Source organism: Vanellus vanellus (genome assembly GCF_965231255.1).
Source record: "Vanellus vanellus genome assembly, chromosome: 3".
NCBI classification, from domain to species: domain Eukaryota; kingdom Metazoa; phylum Chordata; class Aves; order Charadriiformes; family Charadriidae; genus Vanellus; species Vanellus vanellus.
The window spans coordinates 24,213,940-24,237,901 of record NC_138907.1 but is presented as its reverse complement, the minus strand read 5'-3'; the positions used below and the strand labels follow the sequence as shown (position 1 = coordinate 24,237,901).

Genomic DNA, 23,962 nt, shown 5'->3' with positions numbered 1-23,962 from the left:
ATGGAGTAAGAGTTTACAGTAAAGGCGCACTGGAGTAACTAAACAAACCAAATGACATTCTGTGTTTACATGTGGCCAAACAATTAATTCAGCGTCTTTTTGTGTAATTTATGATAACCTTCTTCATGTTTAAGACTCAAAGATGTGATGCTTGTTTATTTTTATATATTCAGGCTTGGCATTTCTGAATGGAGAAAAATAAAGCCACCCTTTTAAACAACCCATACTTGGTATCTACTGTTGTGTTTTAGGAAAGCATATACTTAGCAAGTTAATAAAAGCACATTTACAAAGCACTGAACTTCACATTCCTTTAACAAACAAAATGACTTATGAAGTATTACAAATACTATTATTAAAGAAAGATCATTACACAGTTGAGCTGAGGTTCTCTTAACACACGTTTGTACAGTTGTACAATGTGGCTTTGGGACAGAGGTACTACTGTGAAGCAAACAATAATAAAAAGTTATAACTCCCATCACTGATACTCACTCATGGTGAAGAGAATCCTGGGACAAGTGAACCGTTTTCCTGCTACCGCCTGGTCCTGGAGTTATCTAATGGAAAAAAGTTGGAAAAGAGTCTTTGAATAATGGGGCAGCATACACGCACAGTGACTGTTTACTGAGAAAACATATCACCAATACTAAATACAAAACAGAGACAATACACTAGATGCAGTAAATGCAATTAGCAATATCTGCAATTTTTAAGTAAAGTCTGAATGCAGAAAGTGCTATATATACAAGGTTTACCAAAATCCTTTATGTGTAATCCTGACTGCATGCCAGACATCAGACACTTACAGATGCCAGGTGCCTAGGTTACTTTTGAAAAGTTCATGAAACACTTTATCTCCAAAAAAAGAAAGTTAGATGTTTTGAAAATCATATTTAAAATATTTCCGTATTATCCACAGATACGGATGGTGAATTTATCAAAAATCACTCCCAACCTTTTTATCCCTACACAAAGCTTTTGAAATTCAAGTTGATGTGGGATAGAAAGCAAAGATAAAATAATTTTTACCACACTGTACAGTAGTCCTTGTCTAGTGCTTTATATATACTGAACCCAAAAATACATAATATGCTCAATTTAAGAATGATCCTAAGAATGCATGTTAGCACATGCAGACTTTTGCAGATGATGTGATACTCCGGTACTCCTCAAGGATGCATTCAAACAGCTTTACTTTTGGTTTTGGAATCTCGTTATTTTGTCTGCGCTCGTAGATCGGTAAAAGCAGAAGAATAAGAGACCACCTGATTAAACTCATGCCTGAAGAACCAGAGCAGAACACAAACTCTTCCTGTTGGAAAGAATGCAGGAACAAATTTTCAGTTCCTTGGAGATAGCTTTATAGTCAGTAGATGTCCAGAGGTGGGAATGAAGTCAGACGTTCTGCCAGTTTTGAAAGGAGACCACAAAAACTCAATGATAATACAGTTATATGGCTCAGGCTTGCCGAAAGTACATAAGCAAAAGATTCACAGATAAAAGGAGCCTATTCTTTATTAAAAGAACAATGCGCTCAAGTTTTAAAGAAAAATATCCCTATTCATCTGGTCTCAGGCTGGCGAAAAGCCAGGGCAGTCAGAGCCTCAAATCTGGAAAACCTTCAAAGAACACTCACTGAATAATTTGAAAGCTCCACGCAGTTAAAAAAAAAAAAATCTGTTTCTTTGACCTGAAGAATGGCGTCACTTGGGGCCAATCTGAGAAACCCTAAAGTGTTGTCACTTTTCTGGCTGGTGGCAATCGAAAAGAATTGGTAACACCTCACCCCAGAAATATCTCGGCAAACATACAAATCCCTACCCAGTAGGCATGGCAGCTACATTTGGAGAACAGCACCTACTGCTTTACCAGCATTTGGAATTTACTGTTTTACTAGACTTATTGAAGCTTTTTATCGCCACACGGTAATAATAAAATAGTGACCAAACGTTACTTTTGCAATGTCATAGTTCACCTATTAATACGAGCAAGAAATGTCAACTCACAAAGACAAACCTAGAAATATGGACAAGTGTTTTAGCATATAATTTCCAAATGTTAAGATTAATAACTAAACTGTTACTTTAACACTACAGGTAAACATGTAGCTCAGCTCTTGAGAGTTACATCCTGCATTAATCTAAAAATGAGGTTTTCATGCTATTCCAGTGGGTATCCCTGGAATATAGTAATCCATTTTCTACACTGTGGCTATAAGAAAAGCCGACTGTGCCTATGTCATGCTTTGTTAGAGGTTCATGATCACATTATCTCATGGTGGACCTGACACTTTTATTCAGTTTACAGTATGTTCTGTGTACAGGCAACTTATTTCCTTTGCCAGGGCTGCTGACAACCTTTTCCACACTATATTAATCTTGTTTACAGACTTTATCTTGGTACAAATATCAGAAAACTGAACTTTTTATCTCAGGGAGAAAATAAACAACATGTTGACAGAAGCAAAAGCTATTTTCTGGACTAAAATTGGTTGTTTACCGGCAGCCATACTTATGGAAACAAGTTTAAGTTTCCAGCTTACTCAAAATACCGAATCTGAAATTTAATAAGCATGGAAATTTCAAGAAAAATCACTTGATAAATTGCCAGTTTTAAAATAATATCTAAACCACAGAAGTATGCTTTGCCACTAATTTATATGAGAATATGAACTTGCTTGGAATAGAGTTACAACTGATCAGAAAGTACACTGCTGAGGTTTCTCTTGCGCGCCCTCGATAGCTCACTTACCAAGCAGCCAGAGAAGATTTATAAAACTAAACTCCTAATTCACACATATAGATTTTTACATACAACTAAATGTTGATTATTGTAAGATTCGCAATATGTTATGCAAATGAATTCGTATTTGAAAACGAATGTTATCTAGGGTGTAAAAAAAAAACCAAAACAAAAGCCCATCTTCATCTGCTAACTCACTATTAGAAATATCTACTACAAAGTTCTGCTCAGTCTCCACAGATGAGAGCACCAATTGCTCCAGAAAGCAGCAGCAGATCACAGGACACTAAAATCAAAACAAATATCCTCTCAACTCTTCAGATTCTTTATTAATGAAAAAAAAGAATCATGCAGTTATCTAGAATTGGTTTAGGTGATGAAGTCCCAGTGCACAAGAAGAAATCAGGGGTTAAAGTAACCACTAGCTTTTTCTTGGGATACTAAGAACAAGCAAAGCTGAAAGTTTGCACAACTAAGATTTTTTTTTTTTTTAATTTAACGTATGGGATTGTTTAGAAGACTGACAGATCAGGCCTCTTTTAAACTTTAAACTACATTCATTCATTAACAACACACTTCTTGGTAATAGTCAATTCTTACACACTATTAAACAACCTCCTTACATCCAGAAGAGCGTTAGCTTTTCATACTCATATGCTAAATCAGCTGTGAGCACACGAGTTCGTAGAGCTGACGCTGTATAGGTAGCACTGATGGTCCCTGATGGTTCTTAGCCACAGGGGTCAAGGCCACCAGGACTAGCCACCTGAGAAAGACATCAGAACTGAAGTGGGCTTGTCTTCCTTCTCATCAAATTCTCCTTGCTTATGTCTGACGTCTTTATGTTACTGTTCCTTCTAAAAGAGTGAGGGAGGAGGCGCCTTCTCTTTTTTTGTAACAAACACCGGAACCATGGGCAAGTGAAGTGCAATCTGAAAAAGCACATTTTGATAACGTCCAAGAAGTGCTGTAGACTACTTTTGCCACGTGCTTTACAGGAAAAAATGCAGCAGATTTTTTTCTGATAATATAAATATAGCAATATTTTTTTGAAATCTTTCGATGAATAAACTTTTGGGAAAAAATGCCATGGCACGCTTTAAAGTCCATACACAACATGAACAGAATTCTGGTTTCAAAAGTTCCTTCCTATGAGCCATTAAAATGCCTAGAAAATGCCCAATAACCTCTTTCAAGCTTTTTAGCAGTATATTTAATTGTCTGTATTTCTAGAAGTTGCATTACCCCATAACTGAACATAACCACACTCATACTGGAACTTAAGTTACCTTTAATATAAAAAGTAGAAATATGTCCAACTATTTCCTCTAATTAAGAATAGTGGCTTTTAAAAAGCTTACTAGATGTAGCAAATGACAAGGAATGATGTCCTAGAGGATAAGGAACAATATCAACCTTCAAAAAGTGCATAAGAAATATCATGGTTCTTCACACAGCCCAACCGTGTTGCAACCTCTCCTGTGGCTTAGTTGCATAAAGCAGCAAAATAAGTAGGAGTGTAAAGGGAAACTAGAGAAATGGTTGAGCCTCCTTGCTTTTCATCTCTCTCTTGTGCAAAGTCTCTCCAGTAACACATTGCGCAAGAGATAACTATAATCTACAGTTGATATAACTGTTTTCAGATGAATAAAGTTTAGGGTCATCTTTGGAACTGTTAATTTCTTCTGGCTACGAGTCCTTTTACCGTTGCTTGAATAAGACAAGGTGGTGGCTGCGTACTCTTTACAGAGCCCCATGAAACACAGGTACTCCAACTCGGAGACAAAGTACTCCTGTTTCGCCTGAGAAATCATGACCTACACTGATGGACACAGTAATATGGAAAAGTATTCAAGACTAAGGGGTTTTGCCTCAAAATACACAACAGTGTACACTGCTGCCCAAGATATTATATATAAGAAACTTCAGAAGTGACATATGGAAAGATGGTGGGATTAACCAGAAAAAGAAGGACATGAAAGATAGCATGTCGTTAAGGGCGTTATCCAAATGCCTCAAACATTGACAGGTTTGGGGCATTGACCGCCTCTCTAGGAAGCCTGTTCCAGTGTTTGACCACCCTTTTGTTAAAGAAATACTTCCTAATGTCTAGTCTAAACCTCCCCTGGTGTGGCTTTGAACCCTTCCCACACATCGTATCACTGGGTACCAGGGAGAAGAGCTCAGCACCTCCCTCTCCACCACCCCTCCTCAGATAGTGCAGAGAGCAATGAGGTCGCCCCTCAGCCTCCTTTTCTCCAAACTAGACAAACACAAAGTCCCCAGCAGCTCCTCGTAAGACATTGCTTCCAGCCCTTTCACCAGCTTTGTTGCCCTCTTCTGGATGCACTCAAGGACCTTCACAGCCCTCTTAAATTGTGCGGCCCAGAACCGCACAGAGTAATCTCAAGGTGAGGCTGCACCAATGCCGAATAGAGCGGCACAGTCATCTCTTTTGATCGGTTGGTGATGCATCGGTTGGATGCCACTGAGTGAGAGGGAGAAAAATGTCTACGGTACAGTCACAGGTTGCTTGAAAAGTTACTTTACACGAATAGGGTAAGAGGTGTCCAGGACCGGAGTCCATATAGAACATTGTTTAAAGAAAAAGAACCAATTTAGTGGATCAATTTATGCATCTTTTCATACAATAATATTAGAGCGCTATTTTACTTTACATGTGCTGTAGTTTAAAGAAAAGGTACTACCGTGTGCCAACAAAAAATACAGTAAGTCTAACACAAACCAAAAATACGTTACATCATTACTTAGCAATTCTGTTTACTTCTCATTTGAACTATATTTTAATGTTCACTTACTGAATAACCCATAGGAAATCATTAATTATTTTTAAAGACACCTATAATACAGAGCTCCCAAGTACGGATGTGTTCCGTACACAGTATTTCCTTAATACTTAAAATAATATAAACAACTTTAAAATGTCTACTCAACCATACCTCTTCTCCCTATTTTTTCCCTTGCTATCACACAATCAAGCGAGCAAGTACACTTCCTCTTCATAATTTATGTTTAGCCTAGGAAATACATTTTTGAAACAATACAGACTATGTCCTATTCATAATTCTAACTCAGATACGTCTTCAATTACTGAAAAAATGAATTTCTTAAAAGTTAAGTAATTGTTAAATACTGAAAGTGATATTTTTGCATTTTAAATTGGATTTTATGCCAAACACTCCACAGCATGTGCAGTGAAAAGACATTACCGAGCTTGTTTTGTACAGGATGGTATTTCCTTGCTATGATTTGGTGGACTTGGCAGGGTTAGGTTTATGGTTGGACGCAATGATCTTACAGGTCTTTTCCAATCTAAATGATTCCATGATGTATTTAAAAAATTCACATAAATAATTATGGAAGTATTTGAATGCTTAACTTAGCCATCACAGTGTGTCACATTCATAGTATGCAAAACCAGTAAAATTTCAGCAAAATTTTGCTGAACACTAGTTACACAAATGAGCTAACCACTTTTCTAAATGAGAGAATAGGTGCATTTTTCCACTCTATAAATTAACTGCTATGATCAACTACAGATTGACACATGTAAAAGTTAATTATATTAATCAAATTTTTTAAATTCCAGAAGAAAAGATACTTTTTTCTTGGTTCACATATTTAGAGTATCTTTCCCTAAAAATGCTATATTGATGAATACAATTTTCTCAGGCAGGAGTTTGTGCAAAACAAGTTGTTGTCCAAAACAAAATGCAACTAAAATCAAATCCTGGAAATCAGGATTTTATAGTGGAAATTACAGCATCACAATGGCAATTCCATAATTCGCAGAACTGTAATTGACAATTTACAGGAAATTAAATCAAACTATGTCAAGGGAAGAAAATCTATTCTCTACATTTCATTGCACTGATTAAGTGCAATTTCTTATTATTTTCAGCATCAATTTATTATCACTTATTTTATATCGCTTCTGCACTAGAACCATTGGAAAGCACCTACAACAAACCAACCTCTGGATTTAAAAGACATCTTAAAAAATACATGGGTACAAATTCCTTGACTTGGAGCAAAACAGAAAACACAGAAAATAAAAGCAGCTTTCACAGTATACATTACTGAATCATTGCCACAACCCTAGCATGACATTACAGCTTGACATTACCATTACATTTTTATTCCCTCTACAACCACACTTATTGAAGGGCCCAAACTGGCCATCCCAGAGAAGCGTCTCTTTAATGTACAGATTACCTTTATTTAAGCGATGCTCAGTCAAACTCCAAAAACTCTTCATGAAGACATAGGTCACTGGCAGAATAATTCTATACCAGTTTCTTGCTACTCTAGTTATAATTCTTTAAAATTGACCTCTTACTAACATAGAGTTGCAAAAATCAATGGATCATTGCCATTCTGCTTGCAAAATATATGCAAGTGATAAGGAAGGGAAAAACCTCAAGAAAAATAGGTCAAAAGACATGGACTTTAATCCTAAAGCAAACACGCATCTCCCTGTACATGTTTTATTGTGTTCTCTTAATAAAAAAAAAAAAAAAAAAAAAGAAATGAAAGAACAACACACCCTTGATAAAATAAGAATCAGTAAGTTTCTCGGAGTTAAAGAATATGTCCCTGCTCCCCAATCTCTCTCGTGATTTCACACATTGTTAAGAGTTTTCTTGACATTTCTTTTCACACAACTGATCAAAATACCTCTATCTCTTTATATATGGTTTTCAGCTGAATGATTAACAGATGGAAAAGAAAAACTATGGTATCGGAGATTAAAAGAAGAAAAGACCATTATCAAACACAGCTCTTTCAGAGAAAGATGGAAAATTTAAATCTCATGTATAAAAGCAAACGTGGGGAATTTCTTTGTAAATCTTTGCTATTACAGTTGTTCTCTGCTGTTTTTAAGACAAAACCTGAATCTTACATTTGCCTTTTAACAAGGATATCACATACCTAAAGACAACATATATGCGCTAAGGTTTATCATTACAATGCATCATTAAACTTACTCTGTTTCCTATTCTATAGTATGTAAAAGCTTGTCCCTTTGACAAAGATTTAGGACAAAATACGGTCTATGATTCTGCTAGTGTTACCATTTAAAACAAACAAACCTTAACCCAAGCCAGTGTCGGTATGTGATATGGTAACATTGTAGGAGCTAGTAAAGCAGAGAACGTAAGTATTAGTGTGTAAGGTAAAAAAATAATTTGGTCTATGGAAAAAGCATCAGGCAAGTGTCCTATCTGCAAGGAAGTCACTAGGAAAGTTTCTTTTTAGATTCCTAATATTTAATATAAAATGGTACTATGTGGCAACAGGCAGCATCGCTCCCACAGGAGCTCACAGCACTGCAAAAAAATGGGCGTATTCTGAGTCTCAAGAAGAAACTATCAACAAGATTTTTTTTTTTTTTTAAACTAAACCAACTCCTTGTTAAAAGGCAAATGTAAGATACTCAGGACTGCATAAACACACGACACAGCACTACAATTTTGATTTTTTATATTAGGAAAAGGACAATCTTCAGGGCAGCTGTCCGAATTGTATTAGATAAGGCAACAAAAGAATGGCCCAAGTTTGCTACTTTGTTACTCTGTAAATAGCTAAATTTAACAAATTTTATTTAATTGAAACCAATTTTCCCTTCGTATAAAGAGCTACTAATTAAACGCTGTAGTAATATCCTGCGTATAAAAATATCTTTATTATGGCATTTTTAGCTCCCTGTTCAGCTATAAAACTCATTCTAGGGTGCAATCTTAGCTTCCCGAAGCCAACAGGATTTTGACTTCAGTATTGCTGGAACTGTACCCTTACGAGTTAAGAATTATCTAAAATGCTGAAATAATGTTTTTACTTGTACAATTATCATCAACGAGTCAAGTTACCCACACCGTGACACAGACAGGAGGAAGGCGCAGAGCAGTGATTAGGATACCAGCCCTGACCTGGGAGACATGGGTTCAATTCCTTGCTCTGCTGCAAGCTTGCTGGTTTGACCTTTGGGAAGTTGTTTTCTGCAGCTCAGTTTCTCATTTGGGAAAAATAAGAAAAACATACAAACAAGACCCTCCTTTCCCCACCCCCAAAGTAATCTGTAATAGTTTTTCCTTACTTCATTAAAGTACCGTAATTTAACGACAGTAAAGATTGTACTAACGACAAAGGATGCCATCAAAGCATTCGCTTAGAGACTGCTTGAAGTATACGACTGAAAGTGATTTTTATTCCTACTGCCACGGGACTTAAAGGAAACAGAAAACCCGTCAATATTAAACACATTTACATATATAAGCAGAATCACTCGTATCAGAACTCTTTGCAGGTACAAGTCCTACCATGACAGTTCACGGCAGCGTAAGCTTACTCAGAGTGGATTAAAAACCCCACGGACACAATAAAACCCCCATTTTCAAATCACCGCCCGGCTTCAGTAGCAAGCTAGGAGTGGCCTCTACTGGCTGACCAAAGGCTACAGAAGTCACTAAGCTTTCGCTGTGAGTTACAACTGTGGTTATCAAGTGCGTGAAGGAATGCGAAAAGAAAGAATATGCTCGTCAGCGCTAGATAATTCACTTACGCTATGGCGAAAAATAAAAGGCAAACACAAGATGGGTGATACAATAGACAGCAGGGAAAAAATACTTTTAACACCGGGACCCCTAAGATTTGTCAAAATATACACTGTAAATATATACACGTAAAAGTCTATTTTCAACAAGCTGATAATGGAATTCATCAGGATAGACTGTGCTAGCTCTAACGGTGGAAACAACCCTAAACTCAGGTATTTGTTTATATAAGTTATATATTTTATATGAAGACTGAATTACTTCAATTATTATACCAATGGTTTGATTTAGAGGCACAATTAGAAAGCCCGTTGTCTTATCTGAGAAGGTATGAAACCAGAGACTACATAACTATTCTTTTCATATATGTGCAACAAATTTAGCCTTTTCCTTATTTATAAAGTTAAAAACTGTAAAATACAGAATAATAGAAAAATGAAACAACTAAAGTATGAAATTGCATCTATGGCCACAAAGATGATCTACAGTTTCCTCAAAGTACATAAAAATTATATTTTTATTAAGAAAAAGAGAAACACTTAAAAACAAATTATGCTTTAAACACCACAATAACTGCGGACAGCACAACTTGAAGCGAGTAAAAAAAGTCCAAAACATGGCAAAAAATGCTTATTAGATTGTCATGCAATACCCATATTGGAAAAAAAAAAAAAAAAGATTTGATCAAAAAACCCCCACAAGATAGCATCTCTAACAGGGAATTTTTTTTTTTTTACTTCACCTTTCTTTTCTATAGGAATATATACCTGATTTGCCTTTCTCCCACATTTTAATTGCGCCCTATCAAGAAGGATTATTGTCAAACATAAGCGGCCACTGATGCCAAAAGGTGATCGCCTTCATAAGGAGCTGTACGGTGCTCGCACACAACGCTGTACTCTGTGATATTTCCAGCTCCCGTTCTGAATTCTGCCCCATTTCAGAGTTCCACCTCATTTCAGAATTCAGTCCCATTATCTCCACAGCTCAAAATTGTTCACAGGGTTATCTAGCTGACATATAAGATAACCCTCCATCTCACTAGACACCACTGGGATATGACATGCTGACCCACGGTAAGCCCTGATTATTAGCTTGAAACATACACCGTATAAATGGAGCTTCGAGCCAAATAATTTGTTTTAAAGTAGTTTCGGTTTACTTGCACATTAAAACTCATTTTAAACACGCTAGCATCAGTTCCATTAATCTATACAGCCAGGAACATATTTAGACATGTTAATGCCAGGTTTTGGCTATTACCAGAAAACAGATGAAAAATACCGCGACTGGAATGCAAACTGCAAGTAATGCCTTCTTTATTTTCAGGGATTTTAGTTCACTAAATTATAACCAAATGAAAAACAAGTGGCCAGCCACTGCAATTAAACAGACTACCCCCTTGCCTGCATTGCCCTGAGCCCCCAGCTTCACCTCACTGAAAAGAGGCTGGGAGCAGACAGCAGTAGAGAGGTCTCATTCTTTCTGTCCCATCTTTTCCACGCTACTACGTTTCCAGCGACTGGGAAAGCGGTAGGATTGGCAAACCCAGAGGTGGGCAGAACCGATAACCCTCCTCTCCCTCTCAGCCGCAGAAGGGCTTCCTGTTGTAGCGCCCACAGTTCTGCGCGGTCTTAAAGTCCTGAATCTGTCAAGCTGCATTTGAACGAAAACCTCGTTACCTTTTGTTTTGAAAAGTGGCACCCAATGAGCTATATTTAAAGCCTGGGCAACAAAATCCAGACAAGACCCAAGCTATCTGCAGGAGAACGAGACGATAGGAAGACCGGGCACAAGATAGCAGCGTACCTGAGAATGTCCCACATGAAGATAATAATTCAAGTATCAGAAAATTTTGATTTAAAAGGTTACATTTTGGGAAGATTTGGAATAAAATAGCTTCCAACATTTATACAGTTTGATCAGTTAACAGACCTCATGAAATTTATACATCTGAATGGCTAAAAGAAAAGAATTACCCTTTAGGTTAGATAACAAATAATTAGTGCCCACCATACAATTTTTCTTCATTTCAAGTGAAAATTTCCACCAGAAGGGCTCACACAAGTGGTGAAACAGCAGGAAAAAGGCTTTAGGGGAGTTTCAGGTATATATATGGCCAGTTTCACTGTTGACAGTATTGTATGTGGATGACACTTTTCATTATTTTGAGCTTGCCTGTATGTAAATGTTTTATGCTGCAAGCTTAGATGATTGGTAGATTTTAGAAATCCTTCCATACATGCCACTTTCTCTGCCATCTGAACATCTAATGTATGACTATAACCATTGTTTCAAATTTTAAATGCCAGTAAAGATGAACAGGAGAAGCAAGCACAAAGCTCCGTACTCAACATTCCATTGGGCGCTTTTAAGGTCGAGCTAAATTCATGCTTAATCTTTTTTACTTTTGTCCCTAAGCAAAATGACGCAGAAATAAAATATGTTTTAAAATATACTGCAATAAATGTAATTTTTCTTAGCAAGACATTCTTGAGCTTTTCCCTCATCTTGTCTTCAAATATCAAACGTAAATAATTTATGACTTCTATTATAGAAGAAATGGAAACAAGTAGGTTCTAACGGGGGAAAAAATATCAAAAGTGGGAATTCCACACATACGTTTTAAAAGAGACTGTCAGGCTTGTTAAGCTTAATAGCAGCCCCACATTGGGATATCAACACTTGGATAAGGTAGCATTGCATTTCCAAATTTCTAACATAATGTGGATACTGAAGATGTATCCTACCAAAAGCTTGTGAATGGATTGTGGAGACTCACCATTAACTTTGATTTGAAAACTGAACTCTATTATCTTACCCTCAAATCCCTCCTTATCAGTAAGAGTGCTCGGATGTTCTCCTAGAATGATATCGAGCCCCGCGTAATACAAAACAACACAGTACTCTCTTAAGAGAGAGCGCCTATACAGTTCCTTCCAGTAATTTAAACTTGTAATGCATTAAAGCGATAGGTATCCCCAAAAGCTAATTCACAAAGGAAGGTGAAGCCTGTGTTCTAGGAGCAGAACGCTGCTTGTATCTGCTATCCCCTCCTCCAGCAAGGTGAAATATCACAATACCATTGCTATGTTTCGTCCTATGTTTTTGGTGGCACGCAATATATATTTCCTTGGTAGCTTCATGCTATTTTGTTAAACCAGCGGATGTTTCCGGAATGGTGCTGTGACATTAAACTTACTTTTACTAACAGCGTTTCTGTCAGAAAGTTGTTCAGCACGTGAAAAACTTTTGCTCTTTTAAAATTTAAAACTAGGGACAGGAAACAGAGTTCAACCACTGGCTAGGCGAGTGCGCGTGCGTGACTGAAGGCAGGGAAAGGTGTCCGACTCAGCTGCAAGACAGAAATCAGGGCACTGCTCTCATTTACAGGCTCTTCTGTTCCTGGGATTAACGTGGGGGAAAGGCAATTCACTTTCCCCTAACGTGTCTGGTGGCATCACTTTCGCTTTTCTTGCCAGATCCATAAGAATAGGTTTGGGTCACTACGCAGCGTATTGGTTGCCTTGGGCTTCTGAAATTCTGGATAAAATCATGTACAGGTAACCGTTGGCTACCAAAAGCATATCCTCTGCTTTCAAAGAATCACTGCAGAACTAAGGACACGAGGAGTAACGGGTTTGTTGCGTCCTGACTACACAGGGGGTCAAGGAAAGAACATTTTTCTCTCTGTTGCAAATGTTTAATGTGTTGCAGGGCACAGAGAACAGCATTACTTTTCAGACATGAAGCTGTAAAGCACGTTTTGCCAGGTCCTGGAGAAGACTGATTTTCCACCCCCCTCAGGGTGGAGCCCATATGGGCAGGGGCTGTCAGCAACTCCATGCAAAATGCCAAGGGAATTCTAAGTTGCCCCTGAGGAGTGAGAAAGTTATTTTCGCCGTTATTAAGGGAGGAAAAAAAATTCAGGAGAAGCCAAATAGAGGGTCTTTGTCACAGAGAGTATCATGAACCAAATACCAACATTTTGCATTTACGTGGGTATGTGATTCTGGAAATACCTAGAGCTCACTTAGTCTCTAACAAAGACAAATTGCCCTAAAAGCTTACAACTCATATAAGAGCATGACATGACCCACCAAGCCTATGTCCAAGACAAGGAGATGGAAGCAGCAGAGTACTGACATGGAAATACATCGCATCCAGCTATTTCTGAGTGACAGCCTTGGTGTTAAAAATTTCTACTTGTCCAGAAGTTTTCAGAGACTATTTGTGGTACAATACGACGGTCTCCAAGATCCAAACTTCACTTTCAGTCAAGGGAAGTGTTTTCACTACCAGTACAGAAAGTAAGCATGCTCCTACGGGATGCTGGAATACATGTGATTTTAGTTTGGGAAGGAAGGAAGAGGAAAATGAGCTGGAATGAAAGCAGAAGGCACTGTGTGTAAAGATTACCATTAAAAAAAAATGGAGTATTTTGAAAAGCACACCTTCACAGAAATCTACAGTAAGATAAAAACTAAAAGGCTGTTGAAGGATAATAGCGGCTATCCCTTTTAAAAACAGGTGCTTGGGGAATTCTTTGAAACCCTCTGCTTTGTTGAAGGCTCAAAGCCATCAGGTTAATACAACCTGGTTCATCTTCTCTCCCATCCCAGGAAGGTCGAGTAAATACCCCCAGCACCAAGCCCTGCTGAACCCACTGCTTGCCATTCACGTCGGCTGTGGTACGACGCTGGGCACAGTTTATAAAGCCAATTACTAAGTTTGCATTCCATTTGCTGCCAATGCAGATCTGTGCTGTTTGCTTACTAAACGCAAGTTTCAGGATCAGTACCTTTTATTTAGCGACCGAAGCAATACTATGCTGATGGGCTATTCCATTTCCTACCAAATACCTAAAGACGCCGTACCGGAACGGAGGCTGAATTAAGGGCGCTCAGCGCATTATTAGGCCTGGTTTGGTTTGCTGGCAGGTTTAAGACTAGAAAGCACGGTAGGCTCCCAACTGTGGATAAGATGCTCAGATTTGTCCTATAAAAGTGAAAATTGCTGGTCAAGAGCAAACTCGTCTATTTAGTTATTAACTGGACACCAACAGGGTAAATATTGCGTTCCGCAAAGTTAACTGGAAACTCTGAATTTAAGAAGAATTATAGCAAATAAACAGTTCAACTCGTGGGAAAACAAAACAAAAACCAGGCACAGCTGTAACTTTGGCTGAATCTCTTAAAAAATTGCATTTGATGGCAGCATTCAAGAAAATGTATATATTGGCAGAAAGTGCTGCTGTACATATCGCAACCCCGATAGTGTTAAATCGTGCAGATGTCCAAGAAGGAAAATATATGGAAACAGATGTTTGAATTTGGCATTACAATCCACAGATAGTTAAGTAGCACAAAACAAAATATATTTTTAGGGCTTTTTATGATTTCTAAAACCACAAATATATAGTGATATATTAATTAGGAGGAATGCTGCTGGCAAGAGATAGATGTTCACTGAAAAGGTGCCATAAATGCCATGAAATATGTGGGAACATTTTCAAGTTCTTCCTGCATATAATCATGTGCTGAGGAAAATAATCAGTAGAACAAAGAAAACTTACAGAAAATTCTGGAAAGTTATTGAAACAGTTCATATTCAAAAGGAAAACCCCAGCTTTTTATTAAATCAGAGCTCATCTGTCCAATACTGGATCAAAAGATGGTACCTACTAAGGGAATGCCTGTTCCTCAAGGTGGGAGAAAAAAATGGTACTAGTGACATGGTTCAAGATACCTTCTTGGAAAAGCAACTGGTACAATCTTTAGAGAAAAAAGTCCTTGCAAGTCTGAAATTGAGTGACGCAAGCATACTTCTCAGAATCATAGAATGGTTTAGGCTGGAAAGGACCTTGAAGATCATCGAGTCCCAACCCCCCTGCCATGGGCAGGGACACCTCCCACTAGACCAGGTTGCTCAAAGCCCCATCCAGCCCGGCCTTGAATGCTTCCAGGGATGAGGCATCAACAACTTCCCTGGGCAATTTTTTCCTGTGCTTCGCCACCCTCAGAGTAAATATTTTTTTTCCTGGTATCTTTTCTAAATCTACCCTCTTCCAGTTTGAAGACATTACCCCTCGTCCTATCACTACTTGCCCTACTGCAGTTTTGACTAGCTTACCCTCAACCTCTACTAAACCAGGTTCAAACAATATGAAGTGTCCCGAACCTTGAAAATTTCATATTCGCCTAACTTGATCCACAAAGAAATTACTTTTTTTTTTTTTTTTTTTAAATACTGTTAAAAATATTTACCTCAGCTCCTTCCACAGCTAGTTTAGCTGAATCTCTGGTGCCAGGGTAAAAGCAGTGGGTAAATTCTGACTCCCATGAAACTTTTTCAGAAATATCTTTGACTTCAGTCCACGACAGGAATTAGTTTTTATTTCCTGCTTTTACTTACAGACATGTGAGATCAACTTTAAGGTTCTGCTCTAACTGAAGTCTTACTTATGCATATCATGAGATTTGGGGAAAGAACTACGGTTTGATTGATTCAAATTGAAACCCTACCAGCTCCAGAAGTTTTCATAGCAAACTACTTAAGACAGATTTTGTGGCTAAAATTAACAATAGTATGTTTTTCATTTGTACCCTAGCTTTAAGTTTCTGAAGGTATTTCCTATAATTTTGTATGATCCAACATTATAGCACCATTTAATCCTGAAGAATGATTCCTCTTTCACATTGTGGGACTTTTCCATGCCTCTTGAATTCTTTGAATGGACTTCATTCATCCGTAGATAAGATTTAAGCTTCCCATGTGCAAAAATATTTCTAGTGAAAGGCAACATAAGGCAACATAAGCCAACAACACAATACAGGGCTCTGGATTCAATCAAGAATAAAGTAACATTGTATCTTGTTAAACCTAAATATTTGTGCAATTTCTGCCATTTAAAAATATTTAAGGAGAATACTATCTCCAAGGTTTAGTTTTAGAAGTCAAACAGGAAACAAACGAACAGAGAATAGCAGGAGAAAAATCCCCGATACCTCAAAACAGAGATAGGACATACTTCCAGATCATCCTTAGGCAGTTGCAGTATGTTTTATTCATCACACCACCAGGCTTAACGTTTTAAAATTTACAAGACCTAGGTAGGGGAAAAAGGGGTGGGAGGACCAAGGAATTCTGTTTTGACTCTGTAGGTATATCTGTATTAACAGTTTTTCAAAATATATTATGCTTGGAAAGTACTGCAGTTTAAATAAAGGAGTTACTTTTCAAATTGAAGCATTTCAGTGTCTGTTCTCCTTCCACCTGACATCAGAGTCAACTGATGACTGTTGGCATCCATGCCAAAAGAACAGACACTACATCTTCTCTGTCTGAATAATATTTTCTTCCCAACGTGCTTTAGGATTCCGATCTACACAGAAGTAATTGCCCTTTTTTTGCATCCTCACAAAAGACTATTTATGCTATTGGTACCCATTAAAAGGTATTTATTTTGTAAGCCAGGTACAATACTGTGAGAGGGCAGCAGCAGGGTTTCAAAATTATTACCGATGAAACTAAATACAATAATACAAATACGGGGCATCAGAAAGGAAACCAGAGACTTAAGGTCAGTGTTAGTTCCCCATTGCCCCCCATTATAATACAGTTCTGGAAAAGCAGTTCCTAAAAGCTAAAGTTTTCGCAGTTCCTCAGGAGTCCTTGTTAAATAAACAACTAACAATTTTCAGCTGAAAATCTTACCCCTAATCCAATGGAGCTCTTTCCTTCCAAGTTTGGAATACGTTTCTTCACATAGCAAAAACATAACCCTGCATCCAATGCTGCAGGTGACAAAATGTGTGGTAGACTTAAAAGACCTAGCAAAACCAAACAAAACCCCCACTAATTCCCCCAAAGCTATGGCCATTCATTTTAAGGGAGCACTTATGTTCTCACTAGACGTCTAAAAAGGGACTAAACACCAGAGACAAAACAACATCCCTCACAAATGTTTTGAAAGTTTGCCGACTTCAGAACCCATAAAACTTTAGGCTGATTAGGACCAGGTGTACCTACCACCCTTCCCATGCATTAAAAGTCCTCTATTATTGAATCAGCGCTTGCATTCAGCTCGTACAAGTGAAGAGCTCGAGTTCAAAACATGAAGTTTTAAAGATGCCACAGAGTAGCAGAACAACAGGACGGGTAACCTTTAAGATGGTTCAAAATGTAAAGCCCTAGCAACCCCTCGTGGTTTGGCCTCAGCCAGCAACAAGGAACCCCGCAGCCGCTCGCTCGACTCCCGCAGCCGTGGGAAAAATCGGCAGAAAAGGGCAAAACTCGTGGGTTGAAATATTATAATTTAACAGAACAGACAAAGGGAAGAAGAAAGAAAAACAGTAACACCGGTAAAGGAGTATAAGAACGCGATTACAGTACCGCAGCGACCGGACGCGAACCGCCGCAGCCCACCCCCCAAGTGGCGACTGCCCCCCCCATCCCGGCTAGCGCCTCTTATAGCTGGGCACGGGGCACGTGGGATGGAATACCTGCCTCCCCTGCCGGCTCCTTGGGGAAATTAACCCCATCCTTGCCGGAACCAGGACACAACCCTAAACGGGAATACCATTTTTACTTAATGCATGACACACACATCTTAAAAGCTGAATTCTTCTTAATATGCAAAAAATGCATTCCCACTAAGAGCATTTAATTTCTCAGCCATGTGACTTGGAGACATAAATCAAAACGTCTCCATTGAACAGTAAGCTCCCAAATCAAACTTTGTTAGGTGTCTTAAACACATATGATATGTACTTCTTTAGGGACGAAGCAAATACTAACTTTATTTTCTGAAACCTGCCCTTCTTGCTGGCTGTCTGGAGCGACCTTAGTCCAAAACGTTGCACCCCATATGTCAAGACGAGCCGCTTTTCGTACCAGAAATGGTATTTCATCTCCACTTTTCTCTTTTTTTTTTAATTGAATCATTTGGGGATATAGTCGTGACATCAACACATTCCCAATACACTAACGTTTCAACCAAAGCATCTTCTGATGAAATAATTCAGCATAACAACTACTTTCCTTAACAGGAAACTAAAAATCCAAAAAAGCCCTAACAAAGGTACCGGGTGCATCATCACCGTAGCTTTTCTGCATTTACCCAGCGAAGAGTAAGAAAGCATGCATGTAAGCAGCAAATGTCTTGTTTTACACGCAGCTTTATGTATCGTGGTGCACTATTTGTAGACCTGCTACCACTACATGACGAACAGATTCTATCTGAATTTAATTACCTAAAGTTTACACTAAATACAATGTGTTAATTCCAAACCAGAATGGAAGTATCTTTAAGTAGTAAATTATGTCTCTCACACATTGACACCTCAGCCTAAGCCCACGAAACTGCCAATTCTGACATTTTAAAGTGTAAGTTGCACTTCTTCGACAAAACCCCAACCTTTAGCATTTCACAAGACAGTGAACGCTGCTACAAAGACTCTGTACGGATACATTACTTCCAGCTCTATTAGTTCCAATTTCTTTTACCCTTATTTACTTTTCTGAAGGGACCAGCCTTTCAGCTGGTATAAATATGCACATTAAATGAGCTACAATTAATTAATTGATAAAGCTACCATCCTTGTACTAGCTGAGGAGCCAGTTCTAAAATGTACACTCATAAATATTTATGTTTCCAGGACAGTAAACTTCAAATAGACTTGAAAAAGGAAATGTTAAGATCCCGAATACCTCATGCCTTCTTCCATATTGCTGGACTGTAATATTTGTATTTAACAGTTAATTATCTCACGGTGAGAAAAGGCTCATTGGCTTCCATTTTCAAAGTAGTTATATATATTTAAACTATAAATATCTTTTGGCTCTTCGGCAAGAACAGACTGCTAGATATTCGAAAAGGGCAGCTGCCACATTGTTCCCTGGGTGCAACACAACGGCAGGTCAAACTTTTGTTCCTCTTGTCCTACAAACAATTTTCAAGCCCACGCTCAATAAATAAATTTGGTCTCAGCACTCCCAATCAGGGCTGCACAATCCCCTCAGTAGCAGACCTATGATAAATGGACTTATTTTCCCAAATCAAACACTTGAATTTAAATTCAGATGAGTTAATGCAAAGGTCAACATTGTAATCAGTTCTTTTGATCTTTATAGAATTTCTAGAGTAATACATAATAAATCTGAAACAAGGCAATTTGCAGCTCTGTATGTGTGGCTGGTAATAAAAATCTTAACGATTAGAGCCTTTATGTACTTAGGGAACGTTTTATAGTAATAGCTATAGTGAGAGCCTCAATGCATGGGGAATGATGGCAATAGATAACACTGAAAGACATGATTGCTTGATTCTTTATATAGTTTATACAGTATGTATAGATTATACATTATAAATTAAAGCACAATGCTTCTGAAGAGTCTCACAATGTTTTTCTAATATTGTATTTTGGATTTGTATCCTCCACAAAATATGGCCTTGATAAAAATTTGTTAATTTAACAAAGATCTCATACATTGAGAATTTCATTGTTTCACATACTAGTATGTTACTTCAGCTAACTGTAAAGAAAAGAAGAAATGAAAATGTTTGTGCACAAAGTGTGTACATATGTCTTGGTTATTACTTGGTTTTGGTGCAAAACACCATCTCTTCCGTAATAAACAAAGTACTTGACAGTGATCCTCTTCGCATGCTTGGAAGAATGTCTTAAGTCTCATCAACTGAGAAAACGCAACTGTTTTAAGGTGAATACACTTACTGCATCATATAGGGGTTATGAAGCACATCTAAGCCTAAAGAATTCTCTAAAGAATCTGACTTGATACTGCATGACAGGTCTATTAAAAGTTATCATTAGTCAAAAATCAATATACCACCTAGTATACATATAAGGGATTAAAATCACAGCTGATCATCTTCAAAAATAATTATATATGGGGAATCTTCTTCCAATAGACCTACTCCTAGTGGCACTCCACAGGAGTCTGACAAAGATACTGAACAGCAAAAAGCTAAGAATGCGAAACTAGAAAAAAACCCCAACAAACAGCAATTCACAGCAGCTAGCAGGCAGGCAATCTAGAAGTTGCTATTGTGGCAAGTGTGAACACATCAGTTTTCACAGCTCTCAAGCTGCCCTTTTGAAAGAGGCTGCTGATTTTTGGCAATTCTGAATTATTTCATTAAACTCTCATCTCTCCTCCTCAGAAAATACCGGATTATCCAAACTCTGTTCAAGGGGATGGACTGATATTTGTAAATCTTTCATAGTGAGGGCTTTCTCCAGTCGTTCGCTGTCATTTCTTATAAAAAGCAGAGGCAGCTCTTTTCTACGAAACAACCGATAATGTTATGAAGAGGACACCTGGGAAGACACTGGTTGAACAGTGGTGATAGGACTTTGGTTTCTCATACCTTAACTCACTTACACTCCATACTGCTGGCTTAGTGTCACGAAGAGGGAAAGCATGGCACACAGGACTTCAAAAACAGTAAGTTACTAGAAGGAAAAGCACGTAAATTGTCATCTATGATCACTTAATTCAAGATTGCAAGAAGGTAGATTTAAGACTAAAGAAGAGAAAAACAACTTTCCTAGGATAAGATCACAGACCGCTGGAGCAAAATGCATAGGGAGACCCCAAGGATGGAGATTCTTCAGCTTTATAGAATGACACCCAAGACCTGACTTTGTGGTTTTGAAACGGAAGGTAAGTGACAATACAAGCTAGTAAGCATGACTGAAGACCACATCATCACATTGGAGGAACTGTTTTTGCTTTTGGTGTTAAGGTGACAGTTTGACTGCATTCATATTGGGCATTGTACATGAAGAAACAAAGGCAGCAAGATGAAATTGTAATCTTAGTACCTCGCGCACAGAGCTACATGGCACAAGAAAAGAAAAAAAACCCCACATATAAATTCCCCAAATGCAAGGTGTGACTCTTAAACCACATTTTCAACTCAGATACCTCGCTGTACTGGATTGCTGGCTACAAAAGCAAATCCGGAAGGATCTTAAGACAAAGAAAAGTTTGAAAAAAAATTGGGGAAGGGAAGGCAGTGGAAGGATGATACTGCAAAGACATTCAGCTAAGAAAAGCAGCTTCATAACCACATTCTAACTGGATACAAACAGGTAAGAATGATTTTGTCAAGGCTAGACAAGAAACTGTAACTGAAAATACAGAAAGATGGGAGCCTGAGCAAAAGATTAAAACTGTGTAGAAAGACAGCAAAAGAAAGGCTGTTTCTCAGCAAGACAGCCAAATAACAGGATTTAGAAAGAAAGCTAAGTCAAAGCTGACACACACTATTGACTGATATGACAAAGGCTGCAAGCTTTCTCCACAGTGATTAAATAAGGGAGTGCCATATATATTAATAAATAAATAAATAAATAAAATAATGATAGCCCAGATGGGATACTGGAATATTAGAGGTGAGAGGTGAAGGACTGTGTGAGGTTGGGATAAAGACTAGTTATGGATAATTTCTTGGTATAAAAACTGGTTTTCTTTGTGCTTTGCTATAATAATTAAAAACCAATACTGTATACTAAATTCTTTCTCCTATTCCATCTGCTGGTATGTCCCTGTCCTGTCTTCAGCTGTATCATCATGAATATTTCTCTCAGACAACCATTTTGTTATTTCTGTGCAAACTGAGACCGCTACAATAGTATACCAGCATTTTTATGTTAAAACAACGTATTATTGTTTTTTATTTATAAACTATGGTTGTAGAATGCTAGCTACAAACTTGCTTTCAGCTGGCAGATTAAAGCCCCCCTCCCCTCCCCCACCCAATATGCAACTATAATTTAGTAATTAAACATTTTGTTAGTATAATTAGTGCAAATACATATAACTTGCTAAGTAAGAAATATAATAATTAAGAAGTGCAATTATACAATTACCATGTGCAATTACACAGGCTTTCTAAAAACTTTGCTTGACATGATGAAAGACCATTTTAAGAGATTCCAGAGTCTTTCACAATTTATCTTGTGGATTACATTCAAATACCCAGTTCATATCACAGACTAAAATGATGGAATGTTTTTCTTCCAGAATAAACTGTTGGCAAACGCAAACAGTAGAAATGACAGAGCAGCCATGTAATTAAAAATATCTGTAATGATATGCGAGTTAAGAGTCTGAACTTTGTAATCAAACTAGCCTAGATTTTCAAGACAGTTCCTGGCATAGAGATGCTCATATTATAAAAGGGGCTTTTGCTCTACCATATAAAAGACAAACTAAGTTGAGCTGCAATACATCTGTACAAAATGGGCCAAACGAGGTACTACCATAATTGTTTCTGTCTATTCTTTGGGTAGAATTATTTTCCTTTTTAAACAGAAGCACTACTGGAATAGAACAAACAAACAATGCAGGAGCACATCTGTTCAAAGATGGCATGATGGTTATCAAGTTTCAAACCCTTAGCAATTTTTTTTTTTGTAGTATGAAGATCAACCAGGGAACAGTTGAAAAGAAACGGAAGCAATCGTTGCAAGTGAAAGTTTGAGATAGTTTAAGGTACTGAATTGAAATGTATCTTGTACTGCTGAGAACAGACTAAGAAGTCTCCTGCCAGAAACTGCTTCCATCATAATTTTTGTTAAACAGTAGGTTTCTATGCACAAAATTGTGAATTCGTGTGGTTTTCTGCTACTAATTCTTTACACACTAAAAGTTTTGTTGTGTAAAAAGCCAGGGAACTGTAGCTGCAGAAGAGAGAAAAACATCATTATAGTACAACAGGTGATAAACACGTTAGTATACCAACCAGTACTGGGCTGACTATGAGAATACCGACACTACCCACTGGTTTTCAGAATTCATCACTGAAGTATCTCGATTCCACCACATCAACAAGAAAAATTCATCACAAACCAGATGCATTCACTAATGCAATTAATAAACAGTACTATAGTTCTGATTTCTGATGCCAAATTAATTAGAGTATCAGCGGAGTTTTTTCTGCTTGTGTTGGGTTTTTCTGGGTGTTTTTTTTCTTTTCCATTTGTTTCGTTCCTGGTTTGTTTGGTTTTGTTGTTGTTGTTTGTTTGTTTGTTAAGACATCTAGCCAGATAACCGAACTGAAGAAGGTGCAGGCTTATCAGAGCACTAGCCATAGGAAAGCTTGAAACTCATTTAAAGGTATTAATCCAGACTACTCTTCTTTGTCAAATTAGATATGAAATGTGCTCAAAGTGTAATTGGAAGAGAACTTGCAAATTTCTTCCTGTCACGACGTGTCACAGTTCCCTGACCCTAAGCCAGCTCTTTTTCAGCTACACCGTCACTTTCTAACCCTTGAATTAGTGCGCAAAACTGCAGTAGTTATGATTTTTTTTTTTTTCTACTGAAGGATAAATTAAAGTATATATAAACAGTCCTATGTGTCGATAAACACTTTTTAGCAGACAGTCATTGAAGAAACTCCAGAAGTAATTCCGGAAATATAGACGTTCAACCAACAGGCTACATTCTTGCTTGCTTTGCTTCTTGCCCACAAGTCCTATTTTCCAGTCTGCTCAATGACAAAACATCAACGGCAAGAGAGAACGGTGCCCGCACGCAGCCCTATAAGCTGGTCATTACAGAGACTGTCGGCTGAGATGCAAGATGTGCGTTAAAGAACTTTGCTAGCA

General features: G+C 37.8%; 1 protein-coding gene across 1 annotated transcript in view; it reads right to left on the bottom strand.

Moving 5' to 3' along the window:
* Nucleotides 1-23,962, bottom strand: part of GPATCH2 (G-patch domain containing 2) — a 125,486-nt gene that overhangs the window by 36,892 nt on the left and 64,632 nt on the right. The window contains exon 6 of the mRNA XM_082481432.1: nucleotides 496-560. Within this exon, the coding sequence (XP_082337558.1) occupies nucleotides 496-560 (65 nt within the window). The remainder of the gene's footprint in view (nucleotides 1-495; nucleotides 561-23,962) is intronic.